Source organism: Acipenser ruthenus, chromosome 28 (assembly GCF_902713425.1).
Source record: "Acipenser ruthenus chromosome 28, fAciRut3.2 maternal haplotype, whole genome shotgun sequence".
NCBI classification, from domain to species: domain Eukaryota; kingdom Metazoa; phylum Chordata; class Actinopteri; order Acipenseriformes; family Acipenseridae; genus Acipenser; species Acipenser ruthenus.
In genome coordinates, this window is record NC_081216.1 from 4,594,814 (window position 1) to 4,611,915 (window position 17,102).

Here is a 17,102-nt window from a genome sequence, read left to right on the forward strand (position 1 = left end):
TAAACACCAAGCCTTCATTGCAGTGATAAAGAAGAAAAGCAGGCATGTGTCGTGTTCCATTATAGCTTACATGTCAAGACACACAACATTTGAAATTTTAGCTGAACAGACAGATTTCCCAGACATGCTGAAAGCAAGTTAGCACATTGCTTTAAATCAAGGAAATTCACTTGGAAAGGTATGCTTTTCCTGCACCGGAGATGCACATCAATCCTAGACCAAGTCTAGACACTAGAAATACTCAAATAAACTTAAATTCAATGGTAAATGTTTCAACTAGAAGTCTTTATAAATATCGTCTAGTTGAGTTGTTTGTCATTGAATTTAAAGTTTATTTTAGCATTTCTAAATTCAGCACTATTGAGTGTGTAATAGTTATGGATCAAAAGGGAGAAAGTCACAATGGATTGGAAGTTAAAACATGATTTAAGATAATTTTTAGACAATACATTTTATTTTCGTCCAACCCTGCATAAAAGGCAAGCCCAATAACTTTTCATACTTTTTAAATCTGTATTACTGGTGGGTGGAAAATGACCATTCTTATAGCTATATGAAACAGTATTTGAAGTATTTCTCTATGTCATTTTGCACAGATCTTTAAAGCATTTTAAAAGGCACTGTGCCTTGAAATCAGGAATAATAAGCTCTGGAGGGCGGTTAACTACCTCCCAGCCTGGTGCAGTTATCTTTACAGCATACAGAGGAACTGGCCAGCCAGCCAGCCACAGTCACTGTTTGCCTGTTTGAAAGGAAACCCCCTGTCTGTTGTGTGATAAAGAAAACAATCAAAGAAGCCGCCCAGGGCAGGGGGCAGTGTGATATCAGGCTGCTTAACACTCAGGGTTCTGCTAAATAATTGACACATTCTCCTCAGTTTCAAAGTGCTATAAACCAAGCAAACAGACCACACTTACTGGAACAACAATAACAAGACTTAAAAGAGTGCTAATCAATCAATCCTGTACTAGTAGAGCAACATTATCACTGGCGCCACTCCTCTTCTATATCAGATCTTTTGATTCTACTTAAAGATGGGAATTTTGTGAACGTCATCTTTAAACAATGTAATCTTTTCATATTTCTCACATCCCATAATGCTAAACAACATACTGAAGTTGTGCAAAGATGGTGATCACCAGTGCTGCAGAATGTGCACGCCCACTTGCACAATGTGCGCCAAGGATTTGGTTGGGAGCCAAAGATTAACACCTGCCCCCAACCGTATTGTTCAAGTCTGGACACATTGTCACTCAAAAACAAATGCACACTTTTCACTTTAGCTTATAACTCTCTGCTCTGTTTGGGATGTATTTACATAAACAAGATAACATAAAGCATGATGTAATTCTTTACCCTGCGTGTTGTGTACTCGCAAATAACACGTGACTGCTGTAATATAGTTACAGCAGCAGTGGTAATACAAGCTTTTTGCTATTTTGTTACATTTCTTCTCATTCTTATTTTGGTAAAATTTCTATTTTTATTATTGAAATGCCACCTCCAAGTCATCAGAGGATGAAATGTGATTATTATAAAAAAAAAAGAAATGAGACGAGATAGTGGGTATTTGGTTAAATTTGTTATACCTTTCTATATATTCGTTCCATCAAAAGTTCTCGATTATAAATACAGTATTTTAAATGTATAATTCCCACGACCAATTAATTTATTTATTTGCTGCATAATGGCAAGTTTGTACTTATTCCCTCCATTTCAAACGTATGTACTTTAGATTCCCCCCGATACTTTTACCCGACTCAGAATAACAGTCAATGACGTTGTTTGCAAAGTCTATTGCAATCCTAATATGTTTCAAATCTATAATTAAGGCTTCTGATTGTCTGTGTTTTACCCCAGTTTTTATACTCTCCTTTAAGAATTCAACTGATACCTGTTAAGCCATTTGTGTATCTCAATCACAACTGAGAAATGTGTTGATAGTAAAATTGATTTAATTTAAAAAAAAGTTGCAGTTAAAATAAACTCTGATTGCACTCTGTCCGAAATCTATTCTCAAGTTTTCGTTACACAGCACAATTAAAGTTAACTACCTCCCAGCACACACTCGTGTGTGCTACAGTACCCAATTCAACCGTGTGCACGTGTATTCTACATATCATTTCTTGGGTAAATCAAGTTACTAATGCCAACTCAATTTATTTATTTTTTTTAATTATTAAAAAAGCACTTTTCCCTAAATATGCCCAGAAGGATTGTAGTCTGTGCCCCAAAGATTTTGGACATTCTGCTACCTTGATGATCACATACAAAAATGGATGCAAAGTTGGAAAAATGAACTTAAAATCTGGACCTACATAGGATTCAATACACATAGAAAAAATAGGAATGTATTTCTTCAAATACTTGGTATACCTATGGTAGGTCCATTAAAGTTGAAATGACTTCCATAGTAAATATTACAATTTTCCCATCTTTTAGACCCTTGTCCTTTTCAACATGCATATATTACATAGGAGTCTGTCAAGGATGTATTACACACACACAAAATGAACACCTTTATAAAAACAAAATCCTTTTATATGGGCGTTTATTTACAGTAAATGCCCATAGACATGACATTTTTAACACCCTTCATAAAATGTCAAATCTATTTTTAAAACCATATGATAACCCGCCTTTTAATACCACAACACTAAACACTACAATCAATAGTAAATGCTTTTGAACAGCCTTCTATTTTACATTTGGTAACAAGCTTTTGTAATCATGCACCCTATTGCAATTCAATCAGTCTCAATTCATATTGAAGTATTTGTAGTTTGTGTACTTACTTTCAGGCTTCTTCTGTTTTGCACCATCCACAGAGCTAAGAGAAAACAGAACACACGTTATTAAATGTTTCAATTTCCCAACTGAAGAGCAACAAGAGGAGTAGACATGCCTGTCCCGTACCTTGTAGAGTGCCACTTCCTGATTCACATGCTGAATGGTCAGGTTTACTGGAGAGCTCTCTCAAGAACAATACGCACTGTTAAAACACTGGACCTTCTACTTAAAAATCTGACTGAAGCTTCCTGGAAAGGAGTTGCTCCTCCTCAGTGCAGAGGTTCAAATACCTTATCTTGGTCTCCACCTTTCAACAGGTATTTCAGCTCAATTGAAATTCATCATGCAAAACAGCATATGAAATGTGATATTTTAATTGAGTAGGGATGGGTTATTGCCATGTCAATATGACTTAGAACACCTTGGTCCATACAAATTTGGGGAAATAAAAATGGTAGCTATATATGTGATTAATATACTTGAAAATCCATCCAGAAATCTACTGTACCTTTAATGGTTTTGTTTTGTATATATTTTAGTTTTGTAAAATGGTATCCATGTAGGCCATATATATCCTGTACAATAGCTTTCTGTGAAATTCTTCAGTAAAATACAATGTACTTTACATTACCCCTTTCATGAGACAACTGCTTCACAGAGTCACAGAAACACAGTTTACATGATTCTCATTGCTTACTGTAACCAGGTATTGCTGAAAATTCCTTCAAGAACACAACTGTGATTATTGAGATACTGTTTAACAGCATGCAGCTCATACGAGAACATTTTGCGGTGTCCTTGTAAATGTTAACCTAAACCTTTCTTGGTGGGATGCCTACCCGTTGATTTCTAGCTGCTCAGCTGTGGTAATGGGCTGAGTCCTGAAGCGCTCACATGTTTTCCTGCTTACTCCAGTGGGAATGTAATGCCTGGTCCTGCGGCAACCCACGACCTCTGGCTTGACCGCCAAGTCAAGGGACGAGGTCACATGGCCAATGTCACAGTTACTTCAGAGAGAGAGAGAGACAGAGAGAGAGAAGCAGAGAGGTAGGATGCAAGCAGGGTGGCAGAAAGGGTTAAGAAAGATTAACCAGATAGACATGCAGTGTTAATAAATGGTTTACAGGGTGTGTAAAAATGTTAAGTAACATAGTGAAGAAAGAAATGAATGCTCGAGGCAATGCTCTCTTTAGTGACCTCTTAATAAATGCAACAATGCATATAGTGGCTAATTATAACTACGGACAAAACTCAAAACTTCTGTCATATTCTAACTAGATAGGAAACGGACGGCAGCATTATTCTGTTGGCATTCCAGTCAACAGAAATATGCAAATGATCTTTAAATAACTCATGAGAACGCTTTTTAAAATAGGACCCAATAATACAAAAGGATTCCTCAACTTTAGCATACTGAAAAGAATAAAAATAAAATAATAATAATAAAAAAAAGAATAACTTATTTTGATTCAATACAAAACAAAAAATTAAAAAGAACTGCTAAAAGAATACATTACGGAGGAAAAAAAAGATTTAAAATTGCGAGTGGGGAAATCTTTATTTTTTTTATTTATTGAACTTCCCTGCAGAGAGTATTACTGGGATGTGTGCGAGGACATTCTTTCACTTCTTTAAAAAATTGAAAATGTGAAAAGCAGGAATTTAGGATAAATGCAGAAAAAAGCCATACTATTAAGGAAAAGATATGAGTCTACGACTGGAAACTCACAAGTGATAATTAACAACAAAAATGTAAAATCCCATTGGAATCAAAGTTTTACAATATGTAAACTGTGATAATGTATGTAACTTGAAAATGGGTTATTAGACAAGATAACAAAGAAAAGCAAATTTCACGTTAGACAGGGAAGAATACATATGGACAAGAAGCTGGCCGAATAAGAATCCAACTTCAGCATTGTCGCAAGGTTTTTTTTTTAATTTTAATTTTGTAAACTTTTTTAACTATGCAGTCTCATATGTGTAGAGAGCTAGGAATGCAAACCAATAGCTTTCTTTAACCCAGTATGGTAAAACGAAAACAGATTTAGGCATAAATGTTCTTCTTTGAAAATCTACATGAGCTATAACTCATTTACTGCAATGCAGGCATGTGCAACAGAACAGCCACCACAATGATAGGAAAGGAAATCTGATTGCTTATCAATTGGTGCCACCACCTGCCATGTTCACAATCACAACTAACAGAACCAGTCTGAAGAGCCTTTCAGATCACCAGACTGCTGTATTGTCAGATGACCCAAAATCATTGTATGTATGTTTGTTTGTGTTTAAAGAGCTCTTCAAAGTTACTATAGTCACTGCCCAAGTAAGCAAACAGATCTCATTAAAAAAAGTTATCTCATAATAGGGTCCTTTTAACAAAAGCTTTTAATATTCTGGTTGCGTCAAAAGTTCTTGCTTTGTATGGATAAACAAAAGAAAAACAGATTTATGATAGCTGACGATTACGCCCACTTTGAACAGTAATACAGCGCTACCCCGTTATAACGCGTTATTTGTGTTTCGATTTATAATGAATATTGGCATTTTTGTTCCTGAAATTATTTACAATGGCCAAATTAATATTGTAGCGTACTATGGAAAATGACGGAAGGAGACACACATAATTTGCAGGTACTCGAATCCATGGTTTATTGGGAAGATTATTGCTGGCCCCTGTCAGCCTGGGCCACACCAAAAACAACAGTCTTGCACATTCACACAGCAGCTTGTCTGACTCAGTTGTCAGCTCTGTCCGTTTTGATGTGGGCTTTCATGTCCCGGGCTTACCACTTCCCTGCTTACACACACACACAGGGTCCGAAGACCAGTTGTGTAACAGTATAAATCCTGGGTCGTTACAATATATACAGTATAATAGAAACTGCTATTCCACCAGTTTAAAGTTTACCCCACTCTTATTTAAATTGTATATTTTTTATAATAAATGTTGTAAACTGTAAATAAATAAGACAGAATCCAAGGACATTTATACAAACTTGTATTGTTTTGTACTTGTTTTATAACATTAATGAACAAATACAGTAAAGCAAACCAACAATAAAACCTTATGTCTGTGAGTCAAATTGCATTATGGGGGAAATGGGCTTACCATGTTCTAACCGATTCTATACTATAACGGGTTGTGTTATAACGGGGTATCACTGTATCTTTATAGCAACACTCATGAGGGTTTGGGATAATTGATTAGTTTATTACCTGATCAAAAATCTAAAAGCGTTGGTGTTGATGAAGCTTGCAAACAGGTATTGTAAAATTAGGCAGGTCTTTTTAAAAGACCACTGCTTAATAACCCTTTGATAGCAATTACCTTCAGTGATTGCAAGAGACCAAGCCAATTACATAGCCATGCAATCCCTTTTATCTAAATGCAGTAATCGGAATGCCTGTATTTTTAGGCGAGAAACACTGAAGAGCTCCTTTCAGTTAAAAGACATGAAGGACAGTTCTGAGAAGCCATGCACTTGCTGTGTAATTGTTACCACGTACTTTTGTAAGAATTGCTCCTCCCTCAGATCTCCCTGTTGTGTCAGCTTCAGTCAAGATGGTTAAGACATCAGATCCAACAAACTTGCCATGACAATGGCATTGATAAGTCTGAGATCTATGTGGTGATGGGTTACACGGAACGGCCAGATACACTCACAACAGGTACATACATTAAAGCCAACCGTTTGGTCTCACTTAGAAGCATTTTTTGTCAAATCACCCAACATTCACACACTACCAGCCAAGCAGATGCACTGTTAATAGCAGCGATTCATATTGCACTGCACTCGGGTTACCAATCACACCACAGCACAGCACCTACATGTTCTCCGCCTTGGTCACATTTACAGTCTGCAGCAGGTTGTTTCTCAGTTGTCCTACTGACACATGGGTGTCCAGCACAGCTGTTTTGTAGCCCGGCGGAGTGTTGCCTAGGTTGTAGAGAGCGTCACAGCCCGGGGACCACTGCTTGGGGCTGACAGCAGAAACACAGGATTATCTACAGAACCTAGAAAAACTATCAGGTGTAGCTATTGATGCTATGTTTACAACGGCCTGCGTGGAAATATATTGCCACAATATTTACAAAACAAGACACAGCAAAGATAAAGTACTGTGTTTCTTGTAAACACTAAAGTGTGTTCTGTAACCCATTATGCCCCGCTTTGAATAATAATAAGTTGCTGTCTAGTTGAACTTGTTACTTTTAGTGCAAAACCATTTTCCTGTTACTTTTAGTGCAAAACCATCTTCCTGCTCACAGTTAACTGACTTAATTAACAGAATGATCAGGATAGGACAGCCTAGTACAATATGAGACAGCTTAATAACTGGACATGTTATATATACATACAATTGTAAGTTGCCCTGGATAAGGACATCTGCTAAGAAATAAATAATAATAATAATAATAATAATAATAATAATAATAATAATAATAATAATAATAATAATAATAATAATAATAATAAAAGTTTGATATTCCTAAAGCTGCTCTGGGCTTTGGTTTCTTGAAGATGTTATTGTTTCCTGTTGAAGTTTCATGCAACTAATTTAAAAAAATAAAAAAAAATTCAAATATGTTAGCGTCATCAGGAACTTTCCTTATGTTATATACCAAAGAAATAAAAAGTCCAGTGCTAGTGAGATACTCAGCACTGATAACAATGATTCACAAAATCATAATTAAAAGTAGCAGTGCCTGACTAAAAAACTCCAATTGCTCAACTCCACAAAAAAAGAACATACATACAATAAATATACATTGCTTACGCGTCACACAATCACATAGCGACTCATGCGTCCCAAACACATATATATCATAACGACAAGGAGCAAACAACAGTATTGTGTTTTCAGATATCTGTCACTCCTGTACTGTAAACCTATCAAGACAAAGAACGGAGGACAAACTGTAGAATGTTTGCTTGTTGCTACTTGATTTGATTTAACTAGCTTGTACTCGCATAAAGAAACAGCCCAGTTGAAATTCATGAATATGCATGTGAAGACATACAATGGAGAATAGGTTTTTATTTTAAAACATTTCAAACAGTCCTGTATTTCACTTAATCTCAGAAAAAAACCTGACTTAGGTAAAATAATGGTTATGTGCCAATACAAAACATACTGAAAAAAGAAGATTACAGTAAGGGTATTGTCACTTGATCACAGACACAGTATCAGGGTTAATAACTCCCACAAGCCCTGCACTGAGTCATCAATTAGGTATACTTGCCATGAGTTTGTGCAATCAGGCCCCTGTTAAATAAATTGCTCATCCCCTAGACTTGCATGAACAGCATCCAGTAAACCTCCACACACATGAGAGACATGGGCTGCGTTCACGTATGCATTTTTCCTAATGCTGCGCAGATTCTGCACAGATTTTGTGCAAAACCTGTCCAAGTTCGCCATCTGCGTGAACTCATCCGGAAAAGACGTCACCAGGTCACGCATCTCCCGAGCACAGATTCTGCGCAGATCGCGCATCTCCTGACAGGTACTGCGCTGGAGCAGCCGCTGCTCAAAACAATAGACGAGCATTGGCTGACAAAGAAGTGTGTAGGCAAACAGATACAATCCTCACTCCATGTGCTACTGCCACCTAGTCAGGGTGTGTGAATCGCCTTCGAGTCATGTCATTAATGATCTTATGAATGATTTGTAATACAAATTAAAATGATTTGGCTCTTTTTCCACACAATTATTATACTTTTCAAATATTCAGATATTTATTCTAAAGGTTTAAACATAAAATAAAATAATGCTAAACAGTTGATGAAAGGCTATCAGGGACAGGGAATAACCTACTTTGAATTAAGGAGAATAAATCAGCTTTAATAACAGGTAGTTGAAGGGAGATATGTGACCATACGTGCAAGTATTTGAACTATTTTTGTCCCAGATCAAAATAATACATTTTAACTGATGTGTTTGCACCCAGTGACACGCTTCTGTAAAACTGGTCAGATGAAATTGCCAAATAGCGAAACTATTATAGACTATGAAAGAAATGCAAGCAAATTGAAAACCTATTCAACCTATTATAGTTCTAGATACCTATTATAGTTCTAGATTTGAATTAAGGATAATAACCTTCCCACAGATGTCAGGACTGCCCAGTCCCTGACCACATTCCGGCGCCTCCTTAAGACTCACCTCTTCAGACAGCACCTGTAGAACTCCTCTGTTTTTCCCCTGGGACACTTATCACCCTTCCTTAAATGCGCTTTACTTGCTCTTATCTGCCCCCTATTTTACTGCATTTAATCATGTACTTCAGAGTACTGTAATCTGCCAAGTGTTTAATCTGTAGTATTTTGTATTTCATCATATCCTGATGTAACTATCACTGACACTGTTATCTGCTGTATTATTGAATTGTATTTTGTCACACTTGTACTTGCTTGAACCAAAGTCATTGTATTTATCTTGCTCTTCATTGTATTATTACTTGTACTGTGATACTTGAAATGTATTTGCTTACGATTGTAAGTCGCCCTGGATAAGGGCGTCTGCTAAGAAATAAATAATAATAATAATAATACTGTTTTCTTAAATGAAGATAAATGCTTGCTATACCATGTGTTTCTTTCAAAACTACACCTTTGAGACCTATAGTATATACTGTAGCTAATGGAAGTGCATAACAGCTAGGAACCACAGTACCAGTAATCATACAGGTTTTGTGAATAGAGCCAAATATCTACTATATGGAAATTTCAGAGAAATTATGGAGAATTTGGATGTGCGCCAGAAGTAAACTCTTAACTTCTTAAAAAAATAACCTTGCATGTTACAGCATGTACAAAACGTAAACAAAGCTGATAAATTGTACAGCTGTACAGCAGACATATACCGAATGCTACATGTAATCTTTATAAAGGGTAATTACTGATTTTAAATGAAATAACCAAAAACATAAACAAGACTGGACAAACCATTTTTAGCATGGTACAGAAAGACCGCAATTAGTAATCTGAGCAGGGTTCTGTCACAGCTAGTTCAGATTAACGAGAGTTAACTATTCCACAACATTAAGGTGTATGGAAAACAAAAAAGATGACTTTTATATCAGCCATGCATTTTTTGACTATGGTAAAAAAAAACATTGGGCATATCTTAATCTATTAACATCCCTACAGGGTTATATATAGAACTTCAGTTTGCATAAAATTCTGCACTGTCCAGTACAAAAGCAACATTAAAAGTGTCTGTGACTTCAAGTAGGAAATAACTATTGTATAACTACATGGTGATACTACTGTTTATTCCTGAAAGGGAAGCCAGAATTTGTGGTAATGGCAGTAATATATTTCATATGCTGGACATTCTACATGACAACATAAACATAAACACCTCTTCAGACACAATTAGAACATTTTGGTTCTTTTCCATACAGCTCTTAAAACTGTATCCTCCAATGCCCTTGTTCCTTTTAAAATGAATGAAGATAAACTTGAAATATTGCCAGAGAAATGTTCATTCAAAAAGAGGAATGTCTGCTTGAGATTTCAGGTTTTCCACAAAGTATGCAGTGATTACAGTACATTTTACTCCTAAATGTAGTATCATATTTGAATTTCCTCAAAAGTAGAAGGAAGCAATATTTCCCTGAATACTATCACAACCATGCAAATGTGGATCAAGAAAGTCTATGAGCCATAGAATTACCATATAGAAGGTCACGGCAGCTAGTTTTGATAAAAGAAAAGGACCTCAGAGTGTAATTAACTTCCCATTGCCCAATAAAAATAAGCTACTTGACACAAAAGTAGATTTTCATTCCAAGAAACTCCCTATCTTAAATGTAATAATATGAGCTTGCTTACCTATGCTGTTTCCATGATCCAACACTATCCACTTCTGTCCCATTTTCTATTTCTTTGATACTGGGGACATGTCCTTCTCTACCCTGGGTTTGCATCTCTTCACTCAGATTCTTCATGACAGTTCTTCCTTCGTTCTGGCTGTTTTTAATGGATGTAAGACTTTCCATGTCTTTGAAATTGCTGTTGGTGTCTTGAGCGCTCTGCTGCTCCACTTTGCTGGCTCCATGGATACTGGGTGTTTGTACGGTGCTCTCCTCAAAGCCTATGGGCTTTTCAATGGTTTTCTGGCTGTTATCTGAAGAAATATCGTTCTCTTCATCCCTCTTGATGTACTTTGAAGGAAGTTCATCTGGACTGCGGTACTTCTCTGCCAGTTCCCTGCGTCTTTCGGCTTTGTACCTCGCTATCCGTTCAGCTTTAGATTCCAAAGATTGATTGATCGATTCCATGGTTCACCCGACTGGAGTTAGTTTAGATGATTGAAAAAAGCAACGACAGCAGGGTGTTACATTTAAAAACTGAAACCTGAAGGCTTTTGATGAGGCACTGACTCCCCAAGAAAAACAACTTTCACATGCGCTTTAATTGGCTAGATTGAACACATGAGCTGGTCTGCAACTTGAATCAGAGTCAATCCCAACTTCTTTTATACACTCCAGGCACTGCTGATTCTGATTTTGTGCTCTTTGTCTAATCAGTCCATTCCTCTCTCAGAACTGAAAGAAAAAACAACATAGGTTACAGTAGGTTGATACTTAGCTGTACATTATCTAAGATAACAAACTAGATATGCCCTGCCATAAAAAATAATGTCTAACCAATGCTTTGAATCCATTTACTACCTTATTATGACTTTGAGCTGCAACTCAATTTCAATTTCATTTCATCTCCATCTTAGGAACACCACCTCATCCTTATGTGCACGTGAGGTCCTTCTACCGAGTCAAAGTACAAAATAATAAAAAAAAGACAACCTTATTCGCACCTGAGACAGTATTGCTGGCCACTATTCTAGTATTGGTTGTTTTTCTACTTCACATTGTAACACACATACATTTAGAAGGCTATGCTATAACAGTTCCTGTGGATGCAATGAGGGCATGTGATTTACTGCATACTTTAAAACAATATACAGTGTTGTATATGACAAATATATAAAGCATATTAACACTAGAAAGGTGATATTTCTGCTAATCATAATAATAGGTCAGAAAATTGACTTTAAAACCTTGCTGGCACTCTTAATTAAACACTGTATTTGGATATTCGCTTAGTGGTGCTTCTGGTTTTAATTGTTCTTGCAACCCTGTAAGGTGAAATCAACCAAACACAATGCAAACTGTAAACAGTGCTAATGAGGGTTTATTCTGACTGGGGTACACTGCTTACCTTAAACTACATACAGTATACAGATACCTCAATGCTTGCTTTCCAACACACACTTCCAAAACATTTCAGGCAGCTGGTTTTTTGACCGTTTCACTGCGTTATTTTTATGTTCTTTTGCTCGATGATTATACTATGCAATCTTGTAAAAGATAAATAAATACTTCCATGTATTAAATCAATCATTAATGCCCAAAGGGATCTTATGATTTCATGGCCATTAAAAGCTGATGGAAACTAAGCTAAGTAGAGGGTAACAAGAGTAAACATTTCATTTTTACTCCAGATACTGATCTATATCCAAATTCTCTTAAACGAAAACAGGTTTTCATCTTTATATCTATTTTCAACTCTTTGCTGCCACAATGTGCTGCTGCAACATGTGCTAACCTCCCTTCCCTGCAATGCTCTTGTTTGTACTTAAACAAATAATCTGAGCAATTCACTGAAAGACCATAGTATTTGAATAAAATATCCTTGCTTACATGCCAGATACACATTCCTTGCTTTCAATGTAAATCTGGCAAATGTGTCCTTCTGAATTAAGTGCTCGCGAAAAGTGTGTAACGATGCATCTGTATCATCTACTTTCTTTACATGATAGATTGGATTGTGATACGATGTGACAGAGAGCGAATGAATCCTAGTGAACTCCCTCCTGACCTGTGAGAGCGCGGTATAACAGGAACAGTGTGCATCGGACTGGATGGTTTGACAGTTCATTCCAGGGTCAGTTGGAAGTCGGTCATCCAGAAAGGGGGTGGAGTCAGGTATTATTATTTCAGGTTGCAAAAAAAGCAACCCGGCTGAATAAAGAGCTGTTTTGACCATGAACTGTATTTGTGTCAATCATTCCTGAGCACCGCATCACGACTACACCTGCACACTGCAAACCACTTTGCCACATATGAATATAGAAACTCCTACAACCCTGTCTTTAAACATAACAGTCAGTCATTTGTGGTAATTTTATTTTGTTACACCATACAAAAGTAGCCCATCAAGACCATCACATGTGATACATTTCGTATAGTGAAGGTTCGATCAGTGACCAATTTCCCAATCGAATTCAAAACAGGTAATAAACAGTAATTGATGCCTTGCAAATTGATTACTCAATAGCGTGAATGTGTACTCTTTGTAAAAGCATCACAACTGAAAACATGCATGTGCATATTATTGTACATGGAACTAAAACATGCAATGGAAAACTATAACATTGTATGTAGGTGGGATTTATTAATCCTCCAACACACAATGTGAACATAGAGATGTTGAAAGATAAAAACGGCCTTCACTTGAGTAAAAAAAGTTAAAATAAAGGAAAGCAAAACAACAAAGGACCTTGAAAATGTGGTTCAGCTAATGATATGCAAGAAATTTTAAAGCCTTGGAAATTAACTAATAAACCTGATCTGTTAAACTGCTCCATTTCACTGACCTCTGTAACCGCAGTCCATTAACCCTGTACATCCCAGTCTCCCTGCTTCCCCTTACACTTACAATCTGCTCTTCACACATGCTACTGGATATGACTGTGTTGTGATAGGATTATCTCTTGGCAAGTGTGAACCTAAGTGAGCCTGTCACAAAGAGGACACACAGGGCTACATTATAATCTACTCACAGCCTTTCTCCAACATTGTAAGCACAACTCCTCACTACTGCTCAACAGTGAAGTCACCTGTGAATCTCTGTGAAAGGGTTGTGGGACATTCACTGACACAGGAGACAGAAGTTTCTTTTGAAACACCACTGGGGTGCACTGATTTATTTTTGCCTGCAGAAGGCACTCTTGTACGTGGTCTGAATACTGACAACGGTAATCAGGACCACAGGGTTACCAACACAGGTAGAAACAGTCACAGTTCAAGTCAACATTCAAGTGCTGAAAATAATATTCCATAACCAAAGGCAAAAGAGAAAATAAAACATAGTAATAATCCTACAAACAAAAGGTGCTGCTCCTGGCAGTGTTCCGTAGCCAACACTATTCAATGTGGCTCTGGTATTATTTGTGCGTTGCTATTCCCTCGCTATAACTCTCGGGGGCTGTCCAGACCTCCCCAGCTACTTCTACACTCGGGTACGTAAAAATTGAACCAATTATTTGGCAGCGACTGTCTTCCTCAGCCACGCTTGCTTGTCCCTTTTCTTTCCCCAGACACTGGCATTCTAGTATGGTTTATAATCCAGGGTTTGTTTTTGTTTTCAACACAGGTCACAACATTTTTAAATATTAAAAAATATAGATTTTCAAAACCTTTTCTGTGTACACAATACCTACGTAGCACATGTAATTCACATTACTAATATTTGTTAGTTACCTTTTGTAATACAGTTAATGACAGTTACTGGAATTAGATTACAGTATATTGGATAATGTGTAACAGTAACCTATAGAGGTGTGTAATTATCACTGTACTATTTTGCAGAAAGTTAGCACATGTAATACATAATACTTAAGAAATACTTACTTAAGCCTAATTCCTATATTAGGAAAAACCTATTATACTGTATAACAGGAACAGAGTGCCTCGTACTGGATGGTCTGGCAGTTCATTCCAGGGTCAGTTGGAAACCAGCCATCCAGGAAGGGGGCGGAGTCACAATGCCCAAAGTCATTGCCCTAATGCGGTATGTGATGTGTCAGTCATGGATTGGAGGAGACATGATTGAACTAGCTGTCGCAGGGGGCATGACTAAGGGTATATCTGGGGATGTGGTGCTGTAACCTGTTCCTTTATTATTATTTAAAAAATGTTAGGAACATGGAAACATTCAGTTAACAGCCCAACCGCAAAGCTAAACAGGATCACAGACCTGTTTATTCAAGTTTACAGTATTTTATAAAGTGCAACTAAGGATTGTTATGTTAGCTGCATACTTTTATTTTTAATTAACATGAACGTATGCACGTTCATGATTTAAGTATTTACTATTGCAATTGTATTTATTATCACACGAAATCGTGTTCATATTATGGCGCGCACAAGATTTTATTGTGCCACACTATTACACCTTTCACACAGACGAGTTATGACGGCTCAGAACCGGCACTGATGTGGCATTTTGGTCTGTGTGAATTGCCTGTACCGTCACAGAGCTGTCATATTTTATGCTGTCTCTGAATCACATCGCGAGCACTGAACTGTCTCAACTCCTGTATGAAAGGCTATGCAGACACTGAAGCGCTATAGTGGCCGTGGATTGAAAGTCAACATCCCATGTGACTGTGTACCAGACGTGTTGGGTATTTTTGTTGTCGGTGTTACACGCTTTCATTTTTTTCCAAATACAATGGCTGATCAAGAACGAGGTAGTAATTGGAGACGAAAGAGAAAACAAGTGGAACGCTGTAACCTGCTTGAATCAAATTGGACAACGAAGCAATGTTCCAATCCAAACAAATGTAACACAGTAAGTCACCTTTACACCCTCAATGCGAGTAAACGCATTTAAAATACTTTGCTGTTTAAAAGTGCCTGTGCGTGTGTTTATACCAGCAAGTGGATTTGTTTATGCACTGTTTCAACGAGCACTGTTTGAGCAAGTGGATTTGTTTATGCACAGTTACCACGAGCATTGTGTACAACTGAAACGCCACAAAGGGGCGGAGGGGAAACAAATTGCCGTAGGTGATATTATTTTAAAGGAACTACAATTGTGTGCGGGACTGTTGTGTTGTACCTTTTTAAATCACCTTTATAACTATGATCAGAATTGTTGAGAGAAACGGGACTGTAAATAATAGTAACAGGCTGCTAACTTGTTAAAGCAGTAAGTTTGTTTTACTGTGCACTAGCAATACTGAAGAAATACACTTTGCACCAAACGGCTCTTGGATGCGACAATGCTGAATCCCCAGAGCTGGATTACAATAACAACTCTCCAGCAACGTGGTACAGACTAAGAGAGCCAACACTTGGGTTTTAGTAAGGAAAGAAGACAAAACACTGAAACCAGAAAGTAGCACAAGACTTTTATTTTACACCGAGTTGGGTTGGAAACTGTTCACTGTTTTTATCACTGCAAGCACAAAGTGAGCGCTGGTTCCACGGAGTTCCAGGAGGGGCAGTACGGAGCCAGTGGTCTTGTAATACAGCAGAGATCCAGGAGTGGCAGCAGTGGCGCTGTGCTGTCTGTTTCAAGCCTTGGAATTACAGATACTTACCTGGGAGGGCCAGCTCAATAGCGCCCCTACTGGTCATCATTGGAAACCTGGAAAAGAAAGATGAAAAACTGTAGAACAGCCAAACCACAGAGCTCATTAAAATTCCGGGACAGTGTTTTAAATACTCACCTTGCTGTTCCAGGCCAGGAGGCTTAAGTGGACGGTGGGTGGAGCTCTGCACCAACTCGGGACTTTATAAAACACAGAACTTTTGGGTGTTCTCCTTATTATTAGATGAACTTTTAAGTTGGGTTTTACCCTTAAACTTCAGTACGGGTTTTTGTTTGTCCCTGATTTCTTCTTCTCCGCAGGAAAGAAATTAAAAATAAAACCTACTGTTGTTTGTATTTCTGATGTCCTGCCTGTTCTCCATCAGGAGTCAACTTGTCAGTCAGTTCTCCAACATACTTTTCTAATTAAGTGCACGGAGCCCTAACGGACGTTGTGTCACAATATATATATATATATATATATATATATATATATATATATATATATATATATATATATATATATATATATAATTTTAAAGTAGCTTACCCACATTATTCTGCTTATTTATTTATTTATTCATTTTGTTTTGTTTCCATTGCCATTGCCATGAAACCCATCTGAGGACTGACAGGTTTGAAAGTTGTACTCACATGCGGAGGGCTGCGTCTGTTCATCGCTCATTTTCTGTATTGTGCACGTTAGGCTCACTACTTAATGTGCACATTACAGCTACATTTAGTGCCCTTTTGTAAATAAGGCCCATAGTCCTGTGTGCAGAACAGAAGATGGGGTCCTAATACCTGGTGCACAGGAAGTGAATCTATAGTCAATGTGAAAATACCTGTGGTCATGTAACTAATAATGAAAGAAAGAAACGTGTTTATTTACTTTATAGTATTTTTAGGCTTTTG

At 37.3% G+C, this 17,102-nt stretch overlaps 1 protein-coding gene across 10 annotated transcripts in view; it reads right to left on the reverse strand.

Annotated features, from left to right (window-relative positions):
• Window positions 1-17,102, reverse strand: part of LOC117434865 (supervillin-like) — a 103,886-nt gene that overhangs the window by 72,049 nt on the left and 14,735 nt on the right. For 6 of the 10 annotated variants that reach the window (XM_059003262.1, XM_059003261.1, XM_059003263.1 and 3 more), the window contains exons 2-5: window positions 10,638-11,353; window positions 6,626-6,778; window positions 3,630-3,797; window positions 2,796-2,830 (exon numbers count right to left, since the gene is read on the reverse strand). In XM_059003262.1, coding sequence (XP_058859245.1) covers window positions 2,796-2,830; window positions 3,630-3,797; window positions 6,626-6,778; window positions 10,638-11,086 — 805 coding nt within the window. In that variant the 5' untranslated portion in view covers window positions 11,087-11,353. Of the gene's footprint in view, window positions 1-2,795; window positions 2,831-2,916; window positions 2,969-3,629; window positions 3,798-6,625; window positions 6,779-10,637; window positions 11,354-17,102 lie in introns of those variants that run through there. The other 4 variants (XM_059003264.1, XM_059003265.1, XM_059003267.1 and 1 more) reach the window with 4 other exon arrangements.